General features: G+C 52.2%; 10 protein-coding genes across 10 annotated transcripts; 4 read left to right on the top strand and 6 right to left on the bottom strand.

Moving 5' to 3' along the window:
- Window positions 1-295: 295 nt before the first annotated feature.
- PHACADRAFT_256194 (uncharacterized protein) lies at window positions 296-530 on the bottom strand. The gene has a single exon (XM_007395777.1). The coding sequence runs from the start codon at window positions 493-495 to the stop codon at window positions 307-309; it is 189 nt and encodes a 62-aa protein (XP_007395839.1). The 5' UTR covers window positions 496-530; the 3' UTR covers window positions 296-306.
- A 1,021-nt stretch (window positions 531-1,551) lies between these two features.
- Window positions 1,552-1,859, top strand: PHACADRAFT_256193 (uncharacterized protein). The gene has a single exon (XM_007395776.1). It carries the CDS (start codon window positions 1,582-1,584, stop codon window positions 1,768-1,770), a length of 189 nt encoding a protein of 62 aa, XP_007395838.1. The 5' UTR covers window positions 1,552-1,581; the 3' UTR covers window positions 1,771-1,859.
- A 1,921-nt stretch (window positions 1,860-3,780) lies between these two features.
- PHACADRAFT_143960 (uncharacterized protein) lies at window positions 3,781-5,964 on the bottom strand. Its single transcript, XM_007395775.1, has 8 exons — window positions 5,914-5,964; window positions 5,804-5,856; window positions 5,664-5,753; window positions 5,362-5,613; window positions 5,057-5,314; window positions 4,528-5,003; window positions 4,233-4,467; window positions 3,781-4,177 (listed from the first exon to the last, which is right to left on the bottom strand). The coding sequence occupies exons 1-8, from the start codon at window positions 5,948-5,950 to the stop codon at window positions 4,049-4,051; spliced, it is 1,530 nt and encodes a 509-aa protein (XP_007395837.1). The 5' UTR covers window positions 5,951-5,964; the 3' UTR covers window positions 3,781-4,048.
- A 344-nt stretch (window positions 5,965-6,308) lies between these two features.
- Window positions 6,309-10,264, bottom strand: PHACADRAFT_256185 (uncharacterized protein). Its single transcript, XM_007395774.1, has 14 exons — window positions 9,858-10,264; window positions 9,766-9,796; window positions 9,583-9,710; window positions 9,427-9,518; window positions 9,259-9,375; window positions 8,706-9,210; window positions 8,373-8,648; window positions 7,730-8,314; window positions 7,531-7,678; window positions 7,023-7,475; window positions 6,679-6,967; window positions 6,498-6,628; window positions 6,402-6,442; window positions 6,309-6,346 (listed from the first exon to the last, which is right to left on the bottom strand). The coding sequence occupies exons 1-8, from the start codon at window positions 10,242-10,244 to the stop codon at window positions 8,192-8,194; spliced, it is 1,659 nt and encodes a 552-aa protein (XP_007395836.1). The 5' UTR covers window positions 10,245-10,264; the 3' UTR covers window positions 6,309-6,346; window positions 6,402-6,442; window positions 6,498-6,628; window positions 6,679-6,967; window positions 7,023-7,475; window positions 7,531-7,678; window positions 7,730-8,191.
- Window positions 10,265-10,766: 502 nt separating this feature from the next.
- PHACADRAFT_96257 (uncharacterized protein) lies at window positions 10,767-11,937 on the bottom strand (the record flags this gene model as incomplete). The annotated part of the gene is made up of 3 exons (XM_007395773.1): window positions 10,767-10,973; window positions 11,025-11,442; window positions 11,492-11,937. The coding sequence occupies 3 exons, from the start codon at window positions 11,935-11,937 to the stop codon at window positions 10,767-10,769; spliced, it is 1,071 nt and encodes a 356-aa protein (XP_007395835.1).
- A 169-nt stretch (window positions 11,938-12,106) lies between these two features.
- Window positions 12,107-13,275, top strand: PHACADRAFT_256182 (uncharacterized protein). The gene has a single exon (XM_007395772.1). It carries the CDS (start codon window positions 12,262-12,264, stop codon window positions 13,147-13,149), a length of 888 nt encoding a protein of 295 aa, XP_007395834.1. The 5' UTR covers window positions 12,107-12,261; the 3' UTR covers window positions 13,150-13,275.
- A 217-nt stretch (window positions 13,276-13,492) lies between these two features.
- Window positions 13,493-15,972, bottom strand: PHACADRAFT_143943 (uncharacterized protein). The gene is made up of 8 exons (XM_007395771.1): window positions 15,798-15,972; window positions 15,678-15,749; window positions 15,450-15,625; window positions 15,330-15,401; window positions 15,152-15,276; window positions 14,974-15,099; window positions 14,676-14,921; window positions 13,493-14,623 (listed from the first exon to the last, which is right to left on the bottom strand). The coding sequence occupies exons 1-8, from the start codon at window positions 15,931-15,933 to the stop codon at window positions 14,479-14,481; spliced, it is 1,098 nt and encodes a 365-aa protein (XP_007395833.1). The 5' UTR covers window positions 15,934-15,972; the 3' UTR covers window positions 13,493-14,478.
- Window positions 15,973-16,101: 129 nt separating this feature from the next.
- On the top strand, window positions 16,102-17,841 carry PHACADRAFT_256177 (uncharacterized protein). Its single transcript, XM_007395770.1, has 8 exons — window positions 16,102-16,264; window positions 16,314-16,477; window positions 16,530-16,610; window positions 16,659-16,831; window positions 16,881-17,057; window positions 17,109-17,273; window positions 17,325-17,544; window positions 17,597-17,841. Exons 1-8 carry the CDS (start codon window positions 16,136-16,138, stop codon window positions 17,784-17,786), a joined length of 1,299 nt encoding a protein of 432 aa, XP_007395832.1. The 5' UTR covers window positions 16,102-16,135; the 3' UTR covers window positions 17,787-17,841.
- A 1,383-nt stretch (window positions 17,842-19,224) lies between these two features.
- On the top strand, window positions 19,225-20,921 carry PHACADRAFT_173640 (uncharacterized protein; the record flags this gene model as incomplete). The annotated part of the gene is made up of 4 exons (XM_007395769.1): window positions 19,225-19,412; window positions 19,470-19,976; window positions 20,030-20,210; window positions 20,266-20,921. 4 exons carry the CDS (start codon window positions 19,225-19,227, stop codon window positions 20,911-20,913), a joined length of 1,524 nt encoding a protein of 507 aa, XP_007395831.1. The 3' UTR covers window positions 20,914-20,921.
- A 663-nt stretch (window positions 20,922-21,584) lies between these two features.
- Window positions 21,585-26,418, bottom strand: PHACADRAFT_256172 (uncharacterized protein). Its single transcript, XM_007395768.1, has 14 exons — window positions 26,368-26,418; window positions 25,967-26,305; window positions 25,677-25,914; window positions 25,508-25,619; window positions 25,063-25,456; window positions 23,838-25,013; window positions 23,482-23,786; window positions 22,725-23,429; window positions 22,547-22,674; window positions 22,353-22,494; window positions 22,128-22,294; window positions 21,812-22,075; window positions 21,728-21,756; window positions 21,585-21,666 (listed from the first exon to the last, which is right to left on the bottom strand). Exons 1-8 carry the CDS (start codon window positions 26,406-26,408, stop codon window positions 23,209-23,211), a joined length of 2,826 nt encoding a protein of 941 aa, XP_007395830.1. The 5' UTR covers window positions 26,409-26,418; the 3' UTR covers window positions 21,585-21,666; window positions 21,728-21,756; window positions 21,812-22,075; window positions 22,128-22,294; window positions 22,353-22,494; window positions 22,547-22,674; window positions 22,725-23,208.
- Between the last annotated feature and the right edge of the window lie 60 nt (window positions 26,419-26,478).

The following is a 26,478-nucleotide window of genomic DNA, read 5'->3' as shown; positions in this document are numbered from 1 at the left end:
AATTCCGCCAGACGAAGGCGTCCAGAAGGCGGACAAGCATGTCTTCTCGCACGCGTTCCTTGAAGCCCTTGTCTGTGGCGAGCGTCCTGAAGAGAGATAGTTCAACGACAGAAGGGAAGAGCGAGCACCAGGGCACACACCGGAAGGTATCATTGCGGATCTTCTCCCTCACTTCGCACGGCCCTCTCCCGACATAGTCGAGAAATTCCTCGGCAGACACGTCTTGTACGCGCAAAAGAATCTTCCATATCCGTGGTCGTAGGGTGCGGTCCTGGCAGAAGACACCTGTTCATGCGGGGGATGAAGTCATAGTCGAGAGTTACGTACGACCGATGAGGGGATGCCATCGACGAGTATCAGCCGCCGTAGCTTCTTTATGGACTCCTCTACGTCTGCTGCTGACCGCTGTTTTGACGGATTCCTCGACTGATTCAGAATTTTGTTAAACGAGTGAGCCGTGGCCGCGGCAGTAGCTGATACCACAGAGGGGGACATGTTGAGCCTGCTTGGTTCGCGAAGGAGTCACACAGGCGCCTCTTGCGCGAACAGTCTTGGCCAAATTCAGCTGACATCATCTCATCACGACCACAGCCCAGGTCGTGTTCGCGCTCACCGTCGACCGAGCGCCGACGCTCTGCTCGCTGTGATGGACGTTCCCTTCATTTCCTCTGGCGCATTAAACAGAGCACACTACGCCCTAGTACGCAAAGTGGAAGCTGCCGCTTCGCCCTCGGAAGCGGATCAATACCTATTCGCTGAGTTCGAGCATGTCCGCGACCGTCTGACACGGTCAACATCCTCAGCGGTCAGCAGAGTTGTATCCTTATCCCTCTGTACTGCATTCTGATATATGCAAACGACTGCAGAGACAAGTCAAGGAATGCCTCATCATATTGCTATATTGTTCAATGAACTCCCTTGGTCCTTTACCGGACGTAGAGTTCGCGCTACCGCATGCTCTGAACTTGGCAGAAGCAGGCCTCACTGTCCAGGACAAGCGCATTGGTACAAATCATTTTCTACGTGCTAGACCCGAGCTGACATCCATCAGGTTACTTGTACTGTGCCGAAATGATGCCTAAGTCTCATGAACTCCAGCTGATGCTTGTGAACACTTTGCGCAAGGTGAGGTTATGTAACCCAGAAATACGGTCAGTCAATACACTAAGACATCACCTGTCCCAGGATGTTGAGTCTTCGGAAGTAGCAAGAATCTGTCTTGCACTTGATGCCCTCATACAGATTCCTTCCGGAGATGTCATTCCAGCCATAAGGGAACGACTCCAGGACTTGCTCTCACACAACTCGTCAGTATGTAACGAAGAATCTCCACATTAGCTGCTCTCTCATACCTCGCACCAGCTTGCACATCCGTAGACGTGCCTTGCTTGCCTTTCGTGCCCTCGGAGTCTATGAGAATCAAATCTTCCAGGATGTGGTCAAGAAGATGAGGCAAAGACTTGAGGACCCCGATCCTACTGTGGCAAGCGCGGCCCTTACAGTCAGCGTAAAGCTTCTAGAGGTGGGGACCCGGTGGTTATACACAGGCCTTATGATTAACACCTTCAGCAGACGGGGATAATGTCAGCGGAGAAGTTTCGCCCAATCTTGCTGAAGCAGCTCCGGGAGACGTGGAAATCTCGCGGGGATGCTGATACGAACTGGCTGCTCGTCAAGGTTCTCCAGGTTTTGCAGGCTGTAAGGTACGTTTTGTCTCTAGTTCGGATTTGGTGTGCCTCGGATTTGGTGTGCCGCTCATGCAGGCACTAGGCCGTGTCTCAGGAGTATGCTCCTAATAGGAAATATTCTGGCAGATTGTGCACAAATTAATCATGCCAATGGTGAGTTTGCCCTTCATTGGCTTCGTTGGTAATTACCAATCGCTATCCGGTAGCCATCATATACCAGTGCTTCCAAGTGCTTGCAATCAGCGATGTTCAGGTTCTATCAGAAGCGCAGGCTTCAATTGGCACTCCTTTTATAGGCGCAATACGCCATCTGCTGGTCTCTGAAGATGTCAACGATGTTTACTTGTTCGTCTCTTGCTTGGATAGCCTGGATTGCAGGCTGTGGGCAGGGTCTACTCCAGGGACGTCTTCTGTATTGGAGGCTTGGGAAGTGGAACGAGTTATGCAGCTGTTAAACTCGCAAGACCGGACGCTACGTAGGAAAGTAGGTGTCGCTTGGCACTATGCGTCCGAGCATATTGACAATGCATTGTGTCAGACTTTAAACGTACTCCGCAAAGTGGACTCCAACATCGTCGAGTCATTCTACGGTCAGCTGTTGCAAGCTTCAAGCTCATTGCCTGGACAGCAAGAGCAGGAAGATTCTGTTCGACGGCTCCTTGAGGTCATCAGCCTCTTGTACTCGGAAAGTGGCGAAGACTATGTCCAGCACCTGCAGAAAATTGCCCAAGTTGTAGAGACTGCCGTAAGCGACGTTAAGCCGTATGTTATACAGACTGCTGTCGAGGATGTCCTGACGAGGTTCCGCACTGGTACGCCTTCCATCCCAGCGAGTCGTCTTAGCTTCTGACGGTCTCTAGCGAACGTCGAGTTCCGGAGCGGATGCGTCGGCGTGCTGGCTGCATCTCTAGAGTCTGCAGAAGACAACAAGGCAGTCGGGCTTACGATGACCGTCGTTCTATCTGCGGTCTTGTGCGAGTATCTAGATCTCTCTCCACTGCCTCCAGCGGAGGTAGCACGAAGACTGTCTCTGTTGTTACCTGCTTACGGCGGTACGTTCTACGTTCGGTTTCCGACAGGATCTCATCTAAGTTCTTTGTAGCCGCTGTCCAGGATGTGATTCTGCTAACATTGATCAGAGTTTCGGCAAGCTGCGACCAGGTTTCCGACAGCGTGCTGGCGGTAGTGGGCAAAGTCCAAGAGCAGGGAGGGCGACATATCAAACGACGTTGCAACCAGTTCATCCGCATATCACAGTCCAAAGTTGCCCTGCAAACCATTCTATCCAAAGCGAAGTCTTGCTCTGTACGTCCCTTGGTTCAATGGGTTCAATGTCGCACGCAGTAACCCGACCTCTGTGAAGCTTCCAGATGTTCTACTCGCACTCGAGGCCTACGAGGCCAGTCCAGACAGACGAGATGATAACCTGCCCAGAGCAGATAGCACGGCCTCCTTCGAGCGTCCTTCTTCTCGGGCGTCCTCCAGCGCCTCTCACACGCCGGGCAAGTTGCGCTACAAAGCCTATGACGCGCCCCACGCGACGCCTCGACTGCGCGCATATTATCCAGTCAGCCCCACGCAATCTTCGCATTCTGACAGCGGCAGCTCGCGGTTCATAGGCCAGGACGCAGACGAAGCTTTGTCGAAAACGATCACCGCGGGCGATCTGACACTTGCAAGCGGGCAGGTTGAGCTTCAGGACTTGGCGAAGAGTCCGCCGGAGTCAGTATCGTCGTTGACGCAGGCAATACAGTCTCTGAGTGTCATGAAAGAAGAGAAAGTTAGCCGAGGCACCTCGTTTGGCACAAGCACAAGCTGACAAATCTAACAGGTTCACGAGACGGATCTCATTGCACTGGAGTCGCCATTCATCTCAGACCCTCCTACCGAGTCTCAAGCATCCAGTGTCGTCGAGGTGGACTTTGAAGCAGCCTGGAACCGACTTCAGCATGCCAACCTCCGTGGATGGTGCGACTCTCCCATAGACACTGTCGTCAGGCGGTTGCAGAGCCTGCAGAGAAAGATGCGAGTTACGCCCGCGGACGAAGCTCCGTTCAAAGGTATGTACTGTCATAAGTCCGGCCTCTCAGCAAGCACTTATCGTTGCTTAGGCGATCTAAAGATTCTCATTCTGCCTGAAGGCCTCACAAGCGCGGAGAACGAGAACTTGGCAGCTGTTCGCCTCCGCGAGGGCGAAGAGGAAAGCTGTCTCTGGCACTTACGCTGCGAGAATGGAGATCTCAGGGCCTCCATCCGGACCCTCCTCACCGATGCCTGAGAGCATACATGGATTTGGAAAGCTTGAATATAATGACTAGATTGCACTATGTGTACAGTATACCTGCTGCTGCTGAAGTTATCTATCTTGATTGCACGTAGTCGTCGATCTTTAACAACAGACAGACAGTCTCGGTCGATAGCTCGATTGCGCTCGTCGAGACTAGGAGCGGTTGCACGACATCCTCCTCAATTATATTTGAGATCAGACCCTGCGAGCCATGCGTCAACAAGTGTCTTCATGCGCGACTAGTTTATTAGACAGACCTTGCGCATGTTGATACCCGCGTTGCGCTCGCCCATTGCATGCCTGTTGCGTAGCTCGGTGACAATGGCGATCGGGTTCAGACCAGCATTTTCGGCAAGCGTTGTGGGAATAACCTCCAGCGCGTCCGCATAGGCCTGGAAGCAGTATGCCTCCATACCCTTGAGTGTATGAGCGTATTGAGACAAGAGGCGAGAGACATGGGTCTCTGGCGCGCCACCACCGGCAATGAGTGCCCTGAACGAACGGATTAGCTTCCCACGGACCTAGATATTCTTCAAAATGTGAGAAACATACCGCTTCTTGACAAGGCAACGAACAACGCAAAGCGCATCGTGCAGCGAACGCTCAGATTCTTCCAAGACCAGGCTGTTTGCACCGGTGGCAAGGATGCTGATCGTGCGGCCTGAGTTCTTGACGCCAGTGATGCGGACGACTTTGACGTCGTTGTTGCTGGTCTCCTCCACAAGGTCAGCATAACCGAGCTTGTCCTCGGTAAATGCATCAATGTCAGCGATCGGCTTGCATCCCAAGCTCTTCGACAAGAACTCGATCTCATCGCGCTCGACATCCTTCACAACAAGAATATTCAAGCGCTTCAAGAATGTCAATGAAGTATCGTCGACAGCGTCACGGAGGATGGACTTCTGGATCAAGAGGGTGTTACAATTTGCCTTCTTGATCTTTTTGCAAATGTTCAAGAGGTATTGGCGTCCCTCCTTGATGACCTTGTCCATCTGGCGGTAGTCATTAATAATGACAGTGTTGTCCATCTGAAGCGCGACATCAGACGAGTATGGCCTTGAGTAGAACATAATACACATACATCAGGTTTTGGAGCGCTGAGCTGGAATTGTATAATGCCAATCTTCGCCTTTTCCATGCGCGTCGGTCCGCCGGCAGCGACAACAACATTTTGGTTGAGGACAACGCCGTCAACAAGCTCAGTGTCCTCGATCGTGCCACCGACTTTCTTAACAATGCGGATATCACGAAGATCTACATTCGAAGACGTTGGTGTAATGAGACGTGTAACCGCTGTGACGGCGATTGGAGCAAGGGTAGAGGAATATTGGGAGACGATCTATTTCGAGGTGAGTGACGTTTGGGTATGACCAATAACGCGATTACCTTAGAGTTAAGGGACGTTGTCGCCGCACGGAGCAGAGCAGACTTATCCTTCAAGTCTATTGGCGTTGCAAGCTCCTCGAGATACTCTACTGCCTTCGCAGACGCTTTGAGGAAAGACTCGGCGATGATGGTAGGGTGCATGCCCTTTTGCAACATCTTCTCCGCGGCGCCAAGAAGGCTTCCAGCCAAGACGACGACAGATGTGGTACCGTCACCAGCTTCAATATCTTGAGCGGCAGAAAGGTCGACCAACTAATAAAGCACGTCAGTACAGCACGTAATGTTGTTCTCTGCTCGCAGACCATCTTTGCGGCGGGATGCAGGGCTTGAATGCTCTTCAGGATTGTCGCACCATCGTTAGTGATGATGACTTCTCCTTTGGGTGTTTGGATCTATGCGTGTGTTAGCACTCTGCCGTTAGCATGTTAATTATGGCTCGCACCATCTTGTCCATACCCCTAGGACCCAGAGACGTCCGGACAGCGTCGCTGATAGCTATGGATCACGATGTAAGAAAAGTATTCACTATACCACTTTCTCAACTGAACACACCCTTTGCCGCTACCATGTTGGACAAGCGGACTTCCATGGGCTTGCCCTGTTAAGACGCGTTCAGCCCAAGCACCTCGTTGCGGACAAAGAGTTACATGCCTTGTCATTGAAGGTACTGTTCGACCCTGTGCGACCAGAGGTAGCCTGTACTGCTGAACGTGCAGCCATGGTAAAAGTTAAAGTGTGTTATGCGAGATCTTAGATCGTCGACACTAAAGACGATGCTCGTGCGCTTATTTATTTTCTGTGAGAGATTAAAACGGAAGCTTACCGCCTTTCACACATCCTCTTACCGCTTGATAATTCCATTTCAATTCCCGGTAACAACAGGGTATGTTAGACGCCAGGACGCGTCATTACATGCATTACGAGGCGGACACGCTCCTGCACGTCGCATTCATCTCTACCACATCCCATCACAACCATGGATTTTGTACGTACACCTTGGCATCTCCTGCTTTTCTATTGCTTACTGCGTGGTAATTTAGCCCGGCTTTCCGGGAGGCACTGCGGGCCTCTTCGCCCAGCTGTACGTGCAAACTCTACCATGGGTGCGCGTTCAAGCTCACACCAGTATCGTTCAGTGGATTTGGCGGAGGAATGCCCCAACATGCGCGAAGGCCGAATCCAAGAGCTTATGATGAATACTTCAAAGCTTACAGTGTCGCGATGCTCCCAGGAAAGGAGCGAGAGAACGTAAGCTATGGCGGAAAGAGTGCGTAATCCCGTGAAATTTCCTGTTGGCATCTCTAATCACGCACGTAGTTATTATGCCACCGTCTGCGTTGGCTCGGCTTACCCAGCTAGACCTTGAGTCCCCTTGGATGTTCAAGCTCAGTAATCCGGCGAACCCGGCGGCCTCGACTCATGCAGGTGTTCTCGAGTTTATAGCTGAGGAAGGTGTTGTTCATCTTCCACATTGGATGATGACGACATTGCGCTTGGATGAAGGAGAGCCTATTCGTGTCACCGGATGTGAGCTGCCAAAAGGCAAATTTGTGAAGCTGCAGGCCCAGACAGTCGACTTCCTTGAAATTTCGGACGCCAAAGCTGTGTAGGTGGTCTTTATCTAGACCGCGATACTGAGCGAGCTGACGCGTTTCCTCCAGGCTTGAGCAGGCTCTTCGTCACTTCTCTGCTCTTACGCAAGGCGACATTATCGAGATTTCATACAATACGATCCGGTTCGGCCTCCTAGTAATAGAGACACAACCAGGAGGCGAGGGTATCTCCGTAGTAGATACCGACTTGGAGGTAGATTTCGCTCCGCCGGTGGGCTATGTCGAACCCGAACGTCCAAAACCACTTCCGCCAACCACGATGGCGAGCAAACTACAAATCGATGTCAATGCCTCCACACCGGGTTCATCCCGTCCTGGGTCAGCAATGGGCGGTACTTTTAGTGTTGGAAGCAAGTCGACAGCGGTAAGCAAAGAGGGCGAGCGGTGGGAAGCCTTTAAGGGTAAGGGCGAAACTCTGGGTGGCCGTAGGACGAAGGGCAAGGGTGTCAGTCATCGTAGACTGGAAGAAGTTGCGGAGGGCAGCAAGATCATTCGATCGGAGTACGTTTTTGTGGTGTTCGATATCGACACAGGCATCTGATTGCGTATGGCACAGCAATCATCGAGTGGTTACTACGGATAGCCTGGAAGCAAATGCGTCTGCTCCAGCTCCGCTAGACCTCTCCTTCGGAAAGCTGTTCTTCGGCTTTAATGTCCTTCCGTATAAGCCTGAAGACAAAGCAAAAGATGTAACAAAGTCTCCTGTAAGTCGCATTGCTTCGTTCCAATGTAGAGCTAGACTGATCAAAGTCCAGCAACCCTCCACCTTCACTGGGTCCGGCAATACACTCACCGGTCGTTCGTCGACTTCGTCACCAAGTACAAATGCGAAGGGCAAGGCCAGAGAAGACCCTCCGTCACAGAGCGCTCACTCGTGGGGTTCAAGCGGTCAAGCGCTGGGTGCCCGAGCTTCTGCACTTACCTCAATTGCACCTCAGACGTTCGGCGCGGGTGGCGATAGTGTCCCTGTTTCCCAGAGAACGACGGGAGGAGGAACACAGCAGTCGCCATTGGTCATCGATGATGACGATGACGATTACTTCGATGACGGGATGGACGAGGATGCAGATGCAGATATGTACGAAAGTGACTAAGGTCACATCGTGCGCCTGCTGAGGGCTACTTCATCACGACGCTGATATCCTCTGGGCAGGCATGTATTTGTATATTATAGATATGTTGAATCTTTCGAACCAGCAACGATGTACATTATACGACTACAGCATGGGTACGCCAACACCTCTGCCTGCGGGGAATTCGCCTGTCGACGTCAGTCCTGCAAGGCTCGATGTCCGCCAATTGTATAAATAGTAGTTGAGGAGACCGTCTCCCGCACCAAACTGTTCAATAGATGTTAGCGGGCTTGGAGGCACAACTGAACCGTTCTTTGGTACGCACCTTGAGATCCTGCAAGAAGCAGACGTTGTCCATGAGCGTGAGGGCATTGAAGACGTCGAACTTGGCCTGATCAGCAACTATGAGCGCATCGCCGACGAGGTCCTCCAGCCGCTTCTTCAGAAGGCCATCGTCATCTGCGCCTGGCTGGAAGGCAGTAGTGGTGGCATAGTAGTAGAGATATGCCGCGTTCAGTACATTGTACTTCGGATGATTCATGATCGTCGACGGTAATGAGTAAAACGAGAAGAATTCGGTAATCTTATGTGTCTGCGGGTTCTGTGAAGGTATACTCGGTTATCCGCTGCACCATGTCGGTAAGTGAATAACGCGAACCTCGACCACGTATGTCCAGACCACTTGACCATCACGCGGCTTCCTCCAGCTCTCCTTCTCAGTAGGACCGATACCACGCCCACTGAGGAACTGGTGTCGAGCCTCCTCCTCAGTAAGGATAATTGCCATACCAAAGCGCTTCATGTATGCTTCATACAGAGCAGTGACCTCGGGCACGTCCTTCTCCTCCATCTCGCGCAGGCCCTCTTTCTCCAGCCGCGGTCTATCTTGGACTTTGTTGAGGCGGATCATACGTGCCAGTGTCTGGTTCTGTGGAACGTGTGTAAAGCGTACATTGACTAGCTTGGGCACGTTGAGGCATCGGTGAAAGTACTTGCAGACGGATACTGGTGTCGGCAGTAATGTACCGGCGGTATATAGGGCTTGGAACACGCCCTTCAGGTTGCATTGCCGGGTCACCTCCTTGATGAGCACGGGCGTGAGACGCTTCGATCGAAGCTTTTTGTGGACGCACAAGAAGTTGACCTCGCTCGCATTGATGACACTACATGCAATCAGTGAGCATAAAGAAAATAGTAATAGACCCCCTCACTTGTCGCGAACGCGGAGAGTGATCGGCATGCCAGCGATGAAGGCCACAAGCTTCTTAGTGGACGTCACTCGTACCGCGACGTGCCATTCCTTGTGATAGCCAGGAGGCATCAGTGCCCTATAATACTACATTGTAAAGATGCAAGATAAAAAAGGATATCAAACGTACCAGCGCAAGAATTCGGCAGAGTACTGGAAGCGGAATGACGCGTCGTCATCTTCGACATAATTCGCGCAAAGTAGCTCGTATAGTTCACGAAGCTGTCGGGGCAATGGTAATGCTTGTCGGAGGGGATACTGGAGTCATTTACGAGTTAGAACACACCTGTGCTTCGTCCGTTATATCCACAGTAGACCACTCAAAATCTTTGGGAAGTGGGTGTGGTTCTTGAGGTAGTTCAGATGCAGGCCTCGAAGGCTCGATATAACCGTCGGATGTAGGAGCATCCTCGCCTATACAACACGATAAGTCGCATGCATAAGTAATATGCACTTCAGATTCAATTACCGAGCTGGGGGACTGGCTGAGTGGACCAAAACTAGTCGTAACCTCTATGTCAGCCTCTACGTACTTCCATTCTCTTGACGCAAAAGACGCACCTTGTGTCCTCCAGTGTCCTTCTTGTTCTTTCCGTAGAGGCCAGTCTTGCCCTGGATGACATCTTTGATCTTCATCTGCTCGAGGGCCATCCTTACAGTCGCTTCATCCGCCTCTGGGGCCTGCCCAGTCTCCTTCACCTTGTCGAGCACGACATTGACGATATTCTCAGGAATCTTATCCTTGCCACCCTTCAGCGCACTGAGAGCTTTGAGAGCCTTAGCTCTCTTCTTCTTTTGCTTCTTGCTGGAAGTAGATGGCATGCTAGCCTCCGGCATGGAAGGATCTCCCAGCTCGTCCTCAGAGTCTTCTGATTCCGAGCTGCCCTGCTTTTCCGGGTCGTCCTCGATGATTTCTACGGCCCTAGCTTTGCCATTACTAGTCGACATGATGGGTATATGGAGCAAGAAGAGAGTGAGAGTGCCTATGTGAGACGCAAAGATGGTGGTATCGGAAATACGATCTGGAGGCGCGTCATCAGGCTTGTACCGACCGCGCCACGATGGGCCGACGGCAATCACGTATCCGTAATCCATACAATTGGCGGACACGGTAGTATGTATGATATTCCAATACGTGCTCGAGCACGTAGACTGTGATCCGCAGCGTGAACTAGGCACCTCTACGTCTACGCTTTACTCGTTCTGCCAACGTGCACTCCACGTCTGCTGTTTCTTCTATCTTACATAAACGTTCGATGAGTGCTGTGGAGGCACAAATTTTCTCCTCCACTACAACGGCTTTCACCCGTTTGCGCTTCGTGGGGGAAAGGGACTGTACATGCAGCGTAGGCGTCGCGCTGAGAGAACGCGTCGGTGTGGCGACTGCAGTAGGCGTGTCGGACGGGAGTGGCGATTCTAGTCCATATGATGCGAAGGCCTTCAAATCGGATGTAAACAGCACCTATGTTGTCAATTAGTGGCTACAACCAGATAGCAAGCTGTTTGTGAACCAACTGTATGCGCCCATCCTGCGTGCGTACCCCAGACAGCTGTAAGCCTGGTATTGATCATATCGTAGAGTTGCGGCGTCATGTTGGTCTTCGCTTTACTGCCGGAGAAGCCGTAATATTTCTTGGCAATATCATGGACATGCGTATCCACAGGTACGACCTCGGGCTACAATAACTCGGTCACTATTCTCTCGTAAGCAGAGACGTGCGGCGTTACCTTGTCCATGCTCATGAGTAGGATGCAATCCGCAACCTTGCGACCGACGCCCATGAGTTCAAGCAACTCCGCTCTTGCGTCTGCAGTCGTCATTGCTCTGAGCTTGAATAGCCACTCTTCCGCAGGTTCTGGTCGGGCCCCAACTATGGACGATAGACCATGGGCATCAACCAACATTTTGGCAGTCTTTTGTATGAAGTTTGCGCGGTACCCAAAGCCCAGTTTGCGTAAGTTCGCTGCTACCTCTGGAGCAGATAGGGCGGACGGCGGAGGGAACGGATGGTATGCTTCGATGCCAAATTCTTCCGCGGCTCCATCAGGCGGAGGGAGCGAGAGTAAAGCCGGAGAATATTCTGTACATAGTGACCTGACCATCTTAGTTATGCGTTTTATGTTGTTGTTGGATGAGCATATGAACCTAAAGGTATTCACATCTTTATGAGCATGATATAGACTGTTGTACGTACGATAGCAGACATTCGAAAGGATCTTGTCTGAGCATCCGTATCCCACTGAATCTGAGTCTCAGGTTTCGAAAGACAGGATCGCGGCCGCTCCATTCTTCGTAAAGTTCGAGAAGATCGTTATCGAGCTGGAAGTAGTCTCGTATCCAGGACAAAGTTCGCGCTTCTCTGGTCTCGTCGTCGAGGAGTTCAGATGATGGAGGACAGACTGAGCGGTAGTACAAAGCGTCCGATGTCTGTCGAAGACACACTACGCGGTCTTGAAGACAGAACCGATATTCGTGAGTAGGCGTCGCAGTATCTGTGCCCACTTCTGGAACACCTTGAGTGAGTGGAAACACAGACCACCTGAATGATTGGCCACATTGCAAGACGGCAACTAGAGACAGCTGCGCAAGCGATAGAGGGAGCTTTCGAAATCCAGATGCCAATGTAGCAGCAGAGGTCATTGCGCAGGACCGGGAAGAGAGGACAGAGAGCAGGCACCAAGACCCTGCGGAGGAGAAGTTGGCGCAACGCGCGAAGACCAAGGCACATGATCGACTGATGGCGCATCAGTTTCCCGGAGCGCCTCTTGTTGGGAAGCCGAGGGCGCTTCTCACCCATATGGATACTCGTGAGTGCATCCAGCCAGCATCCGGTGATAGGGCAAATTAAGGTCTTCGGCGCGGTGAGTCTTTCATTAACCTGTATTGTCCTTTCACTCACAGCATCGATGATGCCTCCTGCTGCGACGTAGGTGGTCCCCTAATGCCGGTGGTCACCCGCTGAACATGATGACCGAATCCAGTCCCTCGTTCTTGCCGCGCATAGAGTCGGTCTTCTACGCAGTATTCGACGAGCACCAGGGGCCAAAGATCGTACATCAGGTTCCTGAGGGCCTCATCGTTGGCCAGCACTCTAACCTTGCCAATGTCTTCTCAGTGCCCGGCAGCCTCTTCACAACTTCGCCCACGTCGTCGACTCCAGGCCCTCTGAGCTCAGAACAGTCACTGACACGGGTCGCCGCGTCGGTGCTTTCTTCTCCTGTGTTGTCGCGTTTGGGAGAGCGGCAGCCCTTTCCAGCTCCTCAGAAGCGCGGAGCCTCCTCCGGTCGCTTTCTATTCAACTTCGACGACGTGTCGAAGTATATCATACCCCCAAGCGCACTATGTGGTCGCCTGGTCAAGTTCGCAACCCGGAACCACCGGATAATAGGATTCCCAGTTGAACTCAAAGGACGCTATCGGCGGAATTATTTCCGTTATAATCTCTGCTTCGTTTTCGAAAGGAATGCTGACCTCAGCTGCTATGAACCTATTGTTCGCAAAGTGAGCCGTGTGCTGACGTCGTGCGAGGTGCGGCTTGTTCCATGTCGACATTGTAACATACCAACTAGCTCTATCCAGGAAGAATCAGCCTTCTTATCGGGACCAAATAGCTCTGCAGCGATACATGCTATCTTGGAGCAGCTCTATGAAGACTTGAACTCATATTCAGAGACCTCTATCCAGATCGACGAGTTCAACTCCATCGATTTAAAGATATTTCCCTTTTATCCGAATCCACCTCCGGTCAAGGACTGGCAAGTGCCACTGGCCCTCATCAACATTACTCGGAGGATCGAGCCGAACTGGGACTTGACAGTAGCGAAGGTAATTTCAGTTGCTGATGCGAGGTAAATGTTACTGAACGTTATAGGTTGTGCAATACATAGATGGCGTAAACCACGTCGCCCGAATTGCTCGGCTCGCGGACTGCGACATCGACTTGTGTCGACAAGCCATGGCTCATCTCTTGTATGATGAGAGGATATTCCATCTCAACATCATCCTTCTAACCTCCTCTGTCTTGCAGGTACTACCAAGTCATCATGATGATTGATATTTTTCAATATTCGAACATGTATACCTTACGGAAAAGCGTACAGTGGATTGCTGACGAGCCTCATGTCAGAGAAGAGTGTGGACCATATGCTACTAAACCAGGTACATGCTACGTCTCTTGCGCCAGTTTGCAAGCTCATCATCCTGTAGATCGGGATACTCCCGACTGGCCGAAGCTACTGCACCTGTACTCGCGACTAAAACCAGGTATCACTATCTTCGAATGGATGGAAGAGTTCGGCGTGCAAGAACTAGGCATCGACGTCCGCCGGTTCACCAGCTTCGGGGTGGTTAAAGTACGGACCTCGGTGGCGTTTGTCTCTGTATCATGCTCATGAACACCCAGGGCTTTCTGCGAAGAGTCCACCGCTGGCCAGTCTTGATCAAAAATGCCGAGACTCCAGGTACAACGCATGAGAAAAGTGGTCTGTCCTCGGATATGAGTCGTACACCGACCAGGACGAGGGCGGGACAAACTGTCAAAGGCGGGCCACGTCTACAAGAGCCTCTACCAACGATGGTGTCCGCAGGCGCAGAACTCGTCACAAGCAACGCAAGCGAACCACAGCCCGCTAAACGATTGAGCCTAGCAGAGACCTCTCTCGAACAACTCCGAGATCGCGAGGCCCAGAGACAGACATTACCTATTCGCCGCACGCGCGGGCAGCGCTCAGACAGTATCGCGACGATCACGGCTGACTATTTCCGGCGACATACAGGCCAACAGATCACACCGCCTTCCCCCCGCGCACTGATTAAAATGTCACCGGACATCGTCACCGGCGCAGATCTGGTCGACAGCGAACACTCCAGCGGCGGGCTCTCCGTTGCGACGATCTCCCGCCCGCGCCTCTCAAGATCTCCGTCCGCACTGCTGGCTCCGCTGCAGGCCCCGGGACCACCATATCCGCCAGACTTAGTCGCATTGCTGGATGGGGAGCACCACACGGACGAGCTGTGTACGCGGTTCGAAGTCGGGTTGCCGGTGTTGGAACAATGGCTGAGGATAGTTGGTGGCAGTGGAGATGAGGCAGAGTTCGGCCAAGTCGCGATCATCTACAAGTAACTGCTGGATATGTACCTAACTTTGCATATACCATAGGTAGACGTTGGACTAGATGGCGTCTAAGCGACAGTCCTGTTCGCGTTGACATAACCAGTGCCATAACAAGAGAATAGTAGTTCCGAGGACCCCTGTTCTGACTTGTCCGCGGGTACGATTTTGAATGACGTGCTGAACGCTTGGTGAACATCGCGCAGAAACTGAATGCTGGAAAGAACAGCATGAGCGGCTGAAGAAAGGGTGTGATCGTCTGACTTACGTTCGAGGCGTCGGCTCACCCATTTTGCATCGACCGACATCTTCACTGCCTAGTACCATCATGAGTAGCACAAGGGTCTGGTGTTGCTTGTCGACGCAACCGCCTCTGCGAATTTCTGACAACAAAGCTCGTGACGCCGTCAAGGCGACATCTTCTGGGGTACCACCAGGGACCGAGACGGCTTCCGCGGAGCGTATTACGCCCGTCGTTGACTCAGCCAGCAAGCTCAATGCATAACCGGGAGATCTGAAGCGTGATCAGATGCTGTTGCGGGGAAAGAGAAGACAGCATGCCTCACTTGCCGCTGTCTTCACCCTTGTAAACGTCCGAGTACAAATAAATGTCTGGAATATAGCGATTGAGGACAGACCGCGCAGCCTCAATCATTCGATTAGAGAACTGTGGGCTGACACGAACGGCATGACTGCAAAAAGACTGTTCAGAAAGCAAGAAGCAGCGGGCAAAATAATACATACGCGATGCCTCGTATGCGCTTGACCCTCCCTCGGTCGACGAAGTTCATGGTCTTGACTTGCTTCACAATGGGACAAAGAAATTGCACTTCACCTCCACCCAAAGGTGGTGCGCCACGCTTCTTAATCTGTAAGAATATGTAAGCGTGCCGTTCGGTCTTTGGCGAGATTAACCACGTACGCGCAGTTCTAAGCCTTCGGAAATACCAAACAACTGAAGATGTGGAAGGGTAACTGTTCGGATGAGGTCTGCCTGCAGAGCATGTCAGTCAGATTGTCGAAAAGAATGGAGTGTGCATACAGATAGGTCACGGTCGTCGGAAGTTATCCCTCGCAGTGTCAACTGCAAAGGCTTTTTGGAGAACGGAGCAAGCATCACAGCTGGCTCGAGGAAGTAGCCAATAGAGCGCGAAAGAGGACAGTCGTGAACAACAGTCCCTCCAGCGATAATCCCTGGCTTCACCAAGATGGCGGTACCTGAACACATTTGTAGGTGCAGTGTCCCCAGGAAGTGGGAAGAGCGACGCACCGGTGACCGAAATTTCAATGACTGTCCCATTTGTGACGCGCTCCAATAGCCGCAGAAGGCTAACCTCATAGTCTGGTCTAGTCAGAAAGATAAAACAACTTGAGTGCAACAAATCCCCACCTCGAAGGCCAGGATTCTTGTCGTCCGGACGGATTTTGTCAATCTTGACAGGCTTTCCGCTCAGGATGGAAAGGACCAAGCGGTGTCGGAGGTACTGGTGACCACTGAAGTGAATTACCGTCACGAGTTGAGACATCCTGCCTATACAAGTCTGGCAACAGAAGGTGAAAGTTATACAGATCCTCAGTCAACCTCGAGAAACTCTTCGGCGTCTCGATTAAGAGCGCCTATTAAATTGCTTACCGGGCGCTTCTCGAGTCGCGTGTTACCGATTCAGCTCGCTCACGCCTCTCATCCTAGGATCCTGACCGATCTCGTAACGCCCAGCTCTCCTGGCTATGGCCACAACAATCGTGATGAACGGAGCGGCTGTAGCCGCTGACTGGCCAGGACGGTACCACCACGTAGACCAGGTCTTGGACAGACCTGGACCGCGGACAGATCCATCGTTCCAGGCGGGAGATGAGGTCCGTGCGTTGTCTCGTATAACGTCTTCCCGTGCTTAGCGGTATACAGGTCAAGGACTTTCTGAGGGATAAGTGCAAGATTCTTGTCATTGGTGCCGGGGGTCTCGGATGCGAGATCCTTGCCAATCTAGCCCTGTCCGGGTTCAAAGATATTCACGTCATTGACATGGACACAATAGACATAAGTAACTTGAATCGGCAGTTCCTGTTCAGGTGAGATCCAACGCTTTGTCTGTTTACAATCTATTGCAGCTGTCGTAAACAGACCCAAGAATGTCGGCAAGCCGAAGGCGACTGTCGCTGCTGAATTCATCATGGCTCGGGTACCTGGCGTGAAGGTTACACCGTGAGTTCTAATTACACGGTAATGTGGGTATACCTACAGATAGCATAGTTATTACGGGAAGATCCAAGACAAAGATGAAGACTACTATATGCAATTCAAGCTCGTCATCTGCGGACTCGATTCCGTAGAAGCTCGCCGATGGATCAACGCGACTCTCGTGAACATGGTGGACCCGGAGAACCCAGAGAGCTTGAAGCCTCTGATTGACGGCGGAACAGAAGGTATCTCTTTTCCAATTTCTAGGTAGCTTCGGATTAACACCTTGTTAAGGCTTCAAGGGTCAAGCCCGTGTCATTCTTCCTACGATCTCGTCATGCTACGAATGTTCGCTAGACATGCTGAATAAGCCTACTGCATTTCCCATTTGTACCATAGCCAACACCCCACGTCTTCCGGAGCACTGCATAGAGTGGGCATCGGTCTTAGAATGGCCGCGCGTCCATGGAGGTAATGTATACTTTCCATGTCGGGAAGCGCATCTCACGTGTACTCGCACAGACAAGAAGATGGACACGGACGATCCTGAACATATCGGATGGCTGTACAAGACGGCTCTCGCTCGTGGCAAAGAGTTCAACATCGAGGGTGTAACATACTCGCTCACACAAGGTGTCGTAAAGAACATTATTCCTGCCATCGCCTCAACCAATGCCATTATTGCTGGTAAGAATGAGCTCAGCGTTGCCATATATCGTGCAACTTATACTGTTGTAGCATCATGCTGCAACGAGGCATTCAAGATTGCCACCAGCTCTGCGGCATACCTTAACAACTACTTCATGCTCATTGGCACGGATAGTGTGTATTCCTTCACCTTCGAGCACGAGAAACGCCCAGAATGTCCAGTTTGTGGTGGCGAGGCTGTCGACATAACTATCAGCAAGGACCTCACTGTCGACAAGCTCATCGAAACACTCATTGAACGCCAGGACATGTGAGCATCCCTTGAATTCCTAAGTGCGACTCGTCAACTAATGGTGATCTAGTCAAATCAAGAAGCCTTCCTTGTCGAGCGGGCCTAAACATCTCTATTTCCAGGCTCCACCGCAGCTGGAGGAAGCTACTAGACCCAACCTAGAGAAGCCGGTATCAGAGCTGGTAGCGGACGGCGGAGAAATCACTGTAACAGCAACGACCCTGCCCTTCAGCCTGTCTCTCCGGATCCACTACTCATAGAGGACCTTACTTTACTTCTCGCAGTCATTGTAAGTCAAATCAGGCCCCACTAATGAAAAGTATCAAATTATTGCCATTCGTAAACCGTGTCCACCGCCTGAGTCATTGGCATGTGATTTTAGATCTCGCGATATTGACTAGCGCCGTCATTGTGGCGTTTGGTATTTCCGGGAAAGCGCCTACACGCTTTCAGAGTTAGCGCTGCGAAATAACCGCAGAGGTGCAAGTATGATCAATCGTATTTTTGCTAAGTATGACACAGATAGCCTCTTTATGGTAGTATCGACAGAAGGCAATCACGCGACTCCTTTCTTTTCCTACAGTACTAAGTACTTAATCACAAGTTTGAGCTGTTGCCCTGCTTATTCTCCAGAAAAGCGTGTTTTTGTAGTTCATTGTTCCGCAAGCAGCTGCACATTGTTTGCAAGCATTTGCAGAAATCTTAGTCATTGGTAAGGGCAACTAGCAATCGGAAAACGCGGAAAGCACGCTCAGGCAGCTTACTAGTCTACTCTCCGCTTCCAGTACCAGTGCCAGTCGCAACTATGTTTAGGATCTGTAAATCACACTTTCATGAGACCACATTCTTACTCTGACGAGGAATAGTGAGCTTCTGGGCCCAACCCTGTGGATTTTAAGTTTTCCAAGATAGTATATTGGTTGAAACTCGCTCGGCCCATTCCGACCCGTGGATTGGTAACCTCGACGTGGTGCATGCGCCTGTTTTTTTACGCAGCTCTTCGCCAGGTGCCGGACAGTGGAGACTTACTTAGAGAAAATTGCTGCTAAAATCGACATCACGATGGTCGCCATTCGTCAATAATCCATTTATTCGCTCGCAACCCATAGGTCCCTGGCCACTTCGCGTTGAAGGCAAGTAGCTGCTGATATGTCGATAGTGTTGACTTCGTATGCCCGAAGCTGAGAAACTAGGGGTCGGCCATGCTGCAAGAGCACTGAGTCGGGCATTCACAGGACCGAGTCGATACGCCATTCTTAAGGGCTGTCATCTCGCCGATGCAGTACATGCGCTGAAGAACTGTCCAATCAGGAGCGATGGCGCCCTATCGTCCATCCGTTGCCGTCGCACAGTCGTATAGTCACCGTGTTTATGTCAGCGCGATTTTGCCCCCATCTGTCAGACCTGTCCGTATAACCGGGAACGGGACGAGGATATCCCTCGGATTAGCGTGTCCCCCAGTAAATGTAATAAGCCTCGGGCTGTTCGCGATTCAAATATTCATCGGTCATGCGGTATTCTCCGCAGAATATAAAAGCTGCGTCCTGACGATAGGCTGATAACCTTGCGAATACCCGCCCGTCAGGTTCAGCATGAGCTCCACAACACGGACGAGGCAGTGGCAGACCCAAGCACCCACAGAGTCGCTGAAAGCAGCGTGAGTGACACGTTTTCTCCAAATATTACCCCGTCTCATCGATGCTCAGCGACAGTAGTAGCGATGATACCACACTCTTGGGTCGCCAGAGTATCCGAAAGGCAGAGAAAGAGGACCTCTCACAGTTTGAGGTCAGGTTTGCACCTGAGGACCCCGATAGTCCCTTGAACTGGTCCCGAGCGAAAAGGTGGTACATCACATCCGTGGCTGGTCTCTTGGCCTTCAATGTGTGAGTCAATGCACTGGCACTATGGTCTCATCAGTCCTTACTGACGTTTGGCTATAGAACGTTTGCAAGCTCTATACCTGCAGGCGTTGTCCCTCAGATGATGACGCAGTTCGGCTTCGGTCGCGAGGTCGCGACTCTTACGATTGCGCTGTTCGTCGCGGGCTACTCCGTGGGCCCGCTGCTCTGGGGACCGCTATCCGAGCAGTTCGGACGCAAGGGCCCGCTCGTGCTTACTTTCATCGCGTACACCGGATTTTCCGTGGGCTGTGCGCTCTCACCAAATACGGCCAGCATTCTCATCTTCCGCTTCCTCAGCGGCACCTTTGCAGCATCTGGTCTCGTCATCACCGGCGCGCTGACGTCTGACATTTGGGACGCGAAGACTCGGGGGAAGGCCTTCTCTGTCTACACCCTGACCCCATTTGCTGGGCCGTCGGTAGCACCTACAATCAGCGGCTTCATTGCAGTGTCAGGGACCTCTTGGAGATGGGTTTACTGGGTCACCACCATCTTTGCCGGTGCATGTGCCGTGCTCATTATAATTACCATACCAGAGACATACAGGCAAGCCACCTTTCATTATCATGAGGTGACTGGATCTGAAGATGCCTTTGCAGTCCTATCCTGCTGGCGCGAAAGGCAAAGAAACTACGCAAGAATACCGGTGACGACCGCTACTGGGCTCCACTGAACAAGAAGAGTACATCCCTGAAGTTATCGGTACAGAAAGTCGTTGGCACGCCTTTTGCACTGTTGTACAGAGAGCCCATGCTTGTTGCTCTCACGTTCTACATGAGTGTACGTGCACTTCTTACGCATCTGTTGAGGCTGACGCTCACTCATTCAATTGTAGTTCGTCTACGGAGTTATCTACCTCCTCTTTGAGGCTTACCCGATCGTCTTCACCATCGGACATCATATGAACGCGGGTATTACAGGGCTCATGTACCTCCCCATCTTCGTCGGGTGCTCCTTAGGCGTTATCGGCTACTTGTTGCTGTGGAACCCGCGCTACGAGCGACTCATGCAGCAGCACGCCCCAAACCCCGTCCCGCCCGAGTACCGCCTGGAGCAGGCGATGTGGGCTGGACCGCTCTTCGCGGTGTCCTTCTTCTGGTTCGGCTGGACGTCGTACCCACACGTGTCCTTCTGGGCACCAATGCTCGCGGGCGGGCTGCTCGGCTTCAGCATCGTCTGGATCTTCCTCGCGCTCTACAGCTACATCATCGACAGCTATCTTTTCTTCGCAGCCTCCGCGCTCGCAGCTAATACTGTCGTTCGCTCATTCTTCGGCGCGGGTTTCCCGCTCTTCGCGGCGCAGATGTATGACACCCTTGACCCCCGCTGGGCGTCGAGCCTCCTCGGCTTCCTCGCCCTCGTCATGATGCCTATTCCGCTCGTGCTCTTCAAGTTCGGTCCTGCGCTGCGCGAACGGTCGAGATATGCACTAGAGCGGCCGGCGGTGACCACGAACCCAACGACAGGAGCCAAGGCTGTTTAAGCCAGACTGAAAAGTAAATTTGAATATTGAGACATCCCGTCTTCAGTGTGGCACATACTATGGACTCGGACATTTGTACATTGCTACAATAATTGTATTGACTGCACTACAACTTTGACAACCATCGGACGGATGTGATTGACTGTGCATTATAATAGCATGTCTATTTCGCTTTTCTCTCTAAACCAAGGCAGGAGTGATCCACTCGGTCTAATCTGACTAACCAATTGAAGAAGGCGAATTTTTGGCGCGGTAGGTTTGCTTTAATGTTCAGGTAGGCGGCTAGGCCTCATGCAAAACCGATCACTCTGCGTAACCGTCGTCGAGCTGGAGATATAAAGCTGAGAAAAGAGAGGCCATGAACGTACTCAACACGTCTGGCCAAGACAAGGACTCTTAGGAGGATAGTACCGTCGGGAAGGGGATAATTGTACCGAATGCATGCGCAGGATCCGAAGGGACCTGCCGCGGCGTGTGCCGTAAGGGCGGCTAACTAAGTAGAATATGTAAGAATCGGGCTGGAATGAGATAAGCCTTTGAAGTAACCGATTTGGTAGCCCTTTGCTTACTACAATACAGCATGTGACTTATATCCTGCCCTCCATATATTGGAACAGCGCGTTGCAGCTCAGCTTACAACATCATCATCGCCGCACCTGCTTGAACTCGTACGGACATTCATCATGCCGCCAAAGTTAGACATCAACAAGGCTGGTTGGGAGCAGAGCGAATTTCCGATTCTATGTGAAACTTGTATGCCAGCTCGTCCTATGAAATGCGGAATATAATCTTATACCCTTGGTCTGTTCATTAGGCTTGGGGGACGGTGCATTCGTGCGTATGGTGAGTCTTACGCTGCACAGTAGGCAATGGGCAGAGTTTCTAACTACATCGTTAGTCTAAGCAAGAATTCGGACGCTCCTGCGGCACATGCGCACGGCCGTTCACCGTCTTCCGCTGGAACCCCGGCACTGGTATGCGCTACAAGACGACCGTCATTTGCCAAACATGTGCCAAGGTTAAGAATGTTTGCCAGACTTGCCTGCTAGACCTTGAGTTCGGCCTGCCGACACAGGTGCGGGACACCGCGCTGGCGATCCAGAACGAGGCCCCGACAAGCGAGGTTAATCGTGAATACTATGCACAGAACATGGAGGCCAAGGTATGCTCAATCCAGACACTCCAGTTTTACCCTCACTGACGAATGGAATCAGCTTGACGGCGATAAGTCACTTCTCGGGGGCACAAGAGCGTCATCGGCAGGGAAGGAGATGCTCAAGCAGCTAGCGAGGACGGACCCGTATTACAAGCGGAACCGACCACACATCTGCTCGTTCTACGTAAAGGGAGACTGCAATCGAGGGAGTGAATGCCCGTATCGGTGCGTCAGGCATTTTGCCATCTTTTGACTACAGTGTTGTTGATGTCGCCAATACTAGTCACGAAATGCCTGTGCAGAACGAGCTTTCAAAACAAAATATTCAGGACAGATATCATGGCGAAAATGATCCTGTAGCACGCAAGATCCTGAACCAGCATGCCACCAGCATGGGTCTGGCACTACCAGAAGACAAGTCTATTGTGAGTAATCACCCGAATTAGTCAGTACCCGAGTCTGACTAACGACGGCCAGACATCCATGTTTCTTACCACCCTGCCTGCTTCTGCGACCGAGGAGACCATTCGTACGAAGGTTGCACAGACACTGCCAAATGTGCCGCAAACACAGATCAAGTCTGTAGTACACGTCGCGAAGTCGAGGTATGTGCATGCATCCACTCTTATCTGTACCTTACTCATGCGTTATCTAGGTGCGCATTCGTGAACTTCAAGGATCGTGAATCTGCAGAATTAGCAGCAGCAGCTTGGTCGAGCGGACTGGAGATGGATAGTCAAAACATTGGTGTGAAATGGGGTCGCAGCAAGGCTGCCAAGACAGCCGGGGTGTAAGTAATATCACACCCATGTATTATTCTATACTCTATGTCATTGCCTCGGATGTGTAATATGGCACACATGGCTTTCGTTTGAGATATGATGATTCTCAGCACATTACAGTGTAACGTGGGATTCACCCCCTACGCAGGGCGAATCAGGTCTACACTTCGCCTCCCTTGGGATCTCATTTCGGTTGAACGTCCCAACAGCGGTTTCCCTGGTTGAAAGGTACTTCAGCGCGCCCTGAACGTGGATAGGGCGAGCGCTATTGCCATGTTGAACGGCGTGCTGGTTCTAGAGTCCATCTGGTGAAGATGGAGTCTAGCATGATGCACGAGGAGTCTGAGTTGCGGCCGCCTAGAAGAGACCAATGACCCTGCCCGTAGGGTCGAGGTCGACCTCCCAGAAACCGGGGCGTGTACCGAGACCGGGCATGGTCTGCATGTCACCGAGGATGGGGTAGAGGAAACCTGCGCCTGCAGAGAGGCGCACAGAGCGAATGGGTACAGTGAAGCCTGTAGCAACATTCTTGAGCTTCGGGTCGTGCGAGAAGGAGTACTGGGTCTTGGCCATGCAGACTAAGAAGCACATCAGTCGACTTATCCCCGGAGCTAAAGCAATGAGACTTACTTGGAAGCCCATCGAAGCCCTGCTGAGTGTAGGTCTCGACTTGCTTCTGTGCTTGCTCGCTGAGCTCGATACCGTCGGCGCCGTAGATCTCCTTGCAGATGATCTCGATCTTCTTCTCGATTGGCAGGTTAAGATCGTACAGGAACTTAAAACTGGACGAGCCCTCGCAGGTCTGAATAACCGCCTGCGCGAGAGCGACAGCGCCGGCACCGCCCTTAGCCCAGTGGTTGCTGACAACTGCGGCATCGGCACCACCAGCGAGCGACTTTTGGCGCACAAGTTCTAGCTCAGCAGGAGTGTCAGTGCTAAAAGCCGAAGTCAGAACATGCTCCGCCTCGCAATATAATATTACGTACGCGAACTGATTGATAGCAACGATGACCTTAAGGCCGAACTTGCGCGAGTTCTCGATATGCTTGTTCAAGTTTTTGCAGCCCTCCTCGAGAGTAACGAGGTCCTCCTTGGTATACGTATCGTGCAGGGGCTTGCCAGGAGTAACCTCCGGGCCGCCACCGTGCATCTTGAGCGCGCGGGTTGTGGCGACAATTACGACAGCATCCGGCTTCAAGTTGCTGACACGGCACTTGATGTTGCAGAACTTCTCCATGCCCATGTCGGCGCCGAAGCCTCCCTCTGTGAGGACATAGCCAATACGTTCGGATTCATCGCCGTCCTCGGTTCCTGCGAGCTTGAGCGCGACCTTGTCAGCGAGGATGGATGAGTTGCCGTGCGCGATGTTCGCGAAGGGGCCGGCGTGGACAAAAACGGGCGTTCCCTCGAGAGTCTGCATCAGGTTAGGCTTGATGGCATCCTTCATGAGGACGGCGAGAGCACCGCCGACACCAAGGTCGTCACAAGTGATAGGCTCGCCGCGCTTGCTGGTCGCAACGACCATAGCACCGAGTCTCTCGCGCATGTCTTGCAGGTCCGTAGTCAGAGCCAAGACAGCCATACATTCGGAGGCGACGGCGATGTCAAAGCCAGTCACACGCTCGAAGCCTTTCTCAGTGGGTGCCTGACCGACAGTAATTTGACGAAGGAAACGGTCGTTGGTGTCAATGACACGGTTCCATGTGATGGTCTCGGGGTCGACGTCGAGGCGGGCAAAACGATTGATCTCATCGAGAGTCAGCTCGTTAGGGTCTGTCTTGTCGATACCAAGCTTCTTCAGACGCTTGAACATGAGAGGAGCGAACTCGCGCTTTCCCTTCTTAGTGGGAACAAGACGGCTGTACAGAGCCTTGTCGGACTGGGTACCCTCGTGGAACATACGGGCATCGAGAGCGGCAGCAACGAGGTTATTAGCCGCAGTTACCGCGTGGATGTCGCCAGTCAGGTGAAGGTTGAACTCGTCCATGGGAATAACCTGGCTATATCCTCCTCCCGCAGCTCCTCCTTTTATTCCGAAGGTTGGTCCTTGACTGGGCTGACGAACGTTGGCAAAGGTGAGACGGCCCATGTGGGCGCCTAGCGCCTGGGCAAGACCGATAGTGGTGGTCGACTTGCCCTCGCCGAGGGGAGTCGGAGTGATACTACATAAATATTAGCTCGTTGTCAGTACCATGTGCATGATTCACTCACCCAGAAATCAGGATGTACTTGCCATCCTTACGGTGCTTGAGACGCTCTAGGACATTAAGGTCCACTTTGGCCTTGTGAGGGCCGTAGCTCTCGAGCTCGTTCGGGAGGACACCAATTTCATGAGCAAGCTGCGTGATAGGCTTGGGGGTCTGAGCCATGGCAACTTCGATGTCGCTAGGAACCTTCTCCTCAATGTCGAGCTTAAGAGGCTTGATCTTGCGGGAGCGGATCTCCTCCCATTGCCTCTCGGCAGCCTTGAGAGTGTTGACCATGAGCATAGCGACGGTCATGGGACCGACACCTCCAGGTACGGGTGTGATGAATGACACGACCTCCTTAGCGGATTCGAAATCAACATCACCGACCATGCGTTGACCAGACTTCTTGGTCTGATCTGTCAGACGGCTCATTAGTCACTTCGATGGCTGCATGGGCTGGGACTAACCAGGGATATAGTTTGTGCCAACATCAATGACGACCGCACCGGGCTTCAACCAAGAGCCTTGAACGAAGTGAGCCTTTCCAATAGCCGAAACGACGATATCTGCTCGCTTGATCTTAGGTCACGGAGTCTAGTCAGTAACACAGCACAGTTGACGTATATGGTTGCGTACAATTTCCGGCAAATTCTGGGTATGACTGTGACATTGGGTAACGGTAGCGTGGCGACTCTTAAGCAAAGCAGTAGCGGGGTTTCCAACGATATCGCTACGGCCGAGGACCACTGTATTGGCACCGGCAATCTGGACACCGGCGTGGTCCAGAAGCTTGATGACGCCCGCGGGAGTACACGGCGTGAAGAGAGGAACCGAGGCACGAGAAGTCAAGTGACCAATGTTGTGTGCGCTAAAACTGAATAACCGTAGATCAGAATTGAGATAGACCAGGCGTGAAGTGTGCGTACCCGTCGACATCCTTCTCAGGACTGACCGCTTCGGTGACAACACGCTCGCCGTCTGAGCCGACGTGCGAACCGAGGGGAAGTTGAACCAAAATGCCACTGACCCCAGGATCAGCGTTGAGTTTTTGAACCACCTTGACAACCTCCTCTACGGCTGCCTCCTCATGGAGAGTAACGTGCTGGAATTTGATGCCGACCTCCTCAGCGGCTTTGGCCTTCATGCGCACGTACACGCTAGAGTCAGGGCGTGTGCCGACCTGAACAATGGCCAGCTGAGGTTGAAAGCGGGGACTCTTTGCCTTCAAGCTCTGGATGCGCTCGGCGACTTCAGAGCGAACTTGCCTGATGGTCGCATATGACTCGTTAGCGCCGCTTGGCACAAAAGGACATGAAACTGGACGTACTGTGCAAGAGCAGTACCATCGATCAATTTTGCGCTGGCCATGACTTTGGACGAGGTGGTGAAAGAATGAGATGAAAAGCGAATGAGGGGTGCTGGTGAGACCCAGAGCGAT

This window comes from Phanerochaete carnosa, assembly GCF_000300595.1.
Source record: "Phanerochaete carnosa HHB-10118-sp unplaced genomic scaffold PHACAscaffold_5, whole genome shotgun sequence".
Classification (NCBI taxonomy): domain Eukaryota; kingdom Fungi; phylum Basidiomycota; class Agaricomycetes; order Polyporales; family Phanerochaetaceae; genus Phanerochaete; species Phanerochaete carnosa.
Note: the sequence above shows the minus strand (reverse complement) of the source record. Positions and strands in the feature narration are given on the sequence as shown.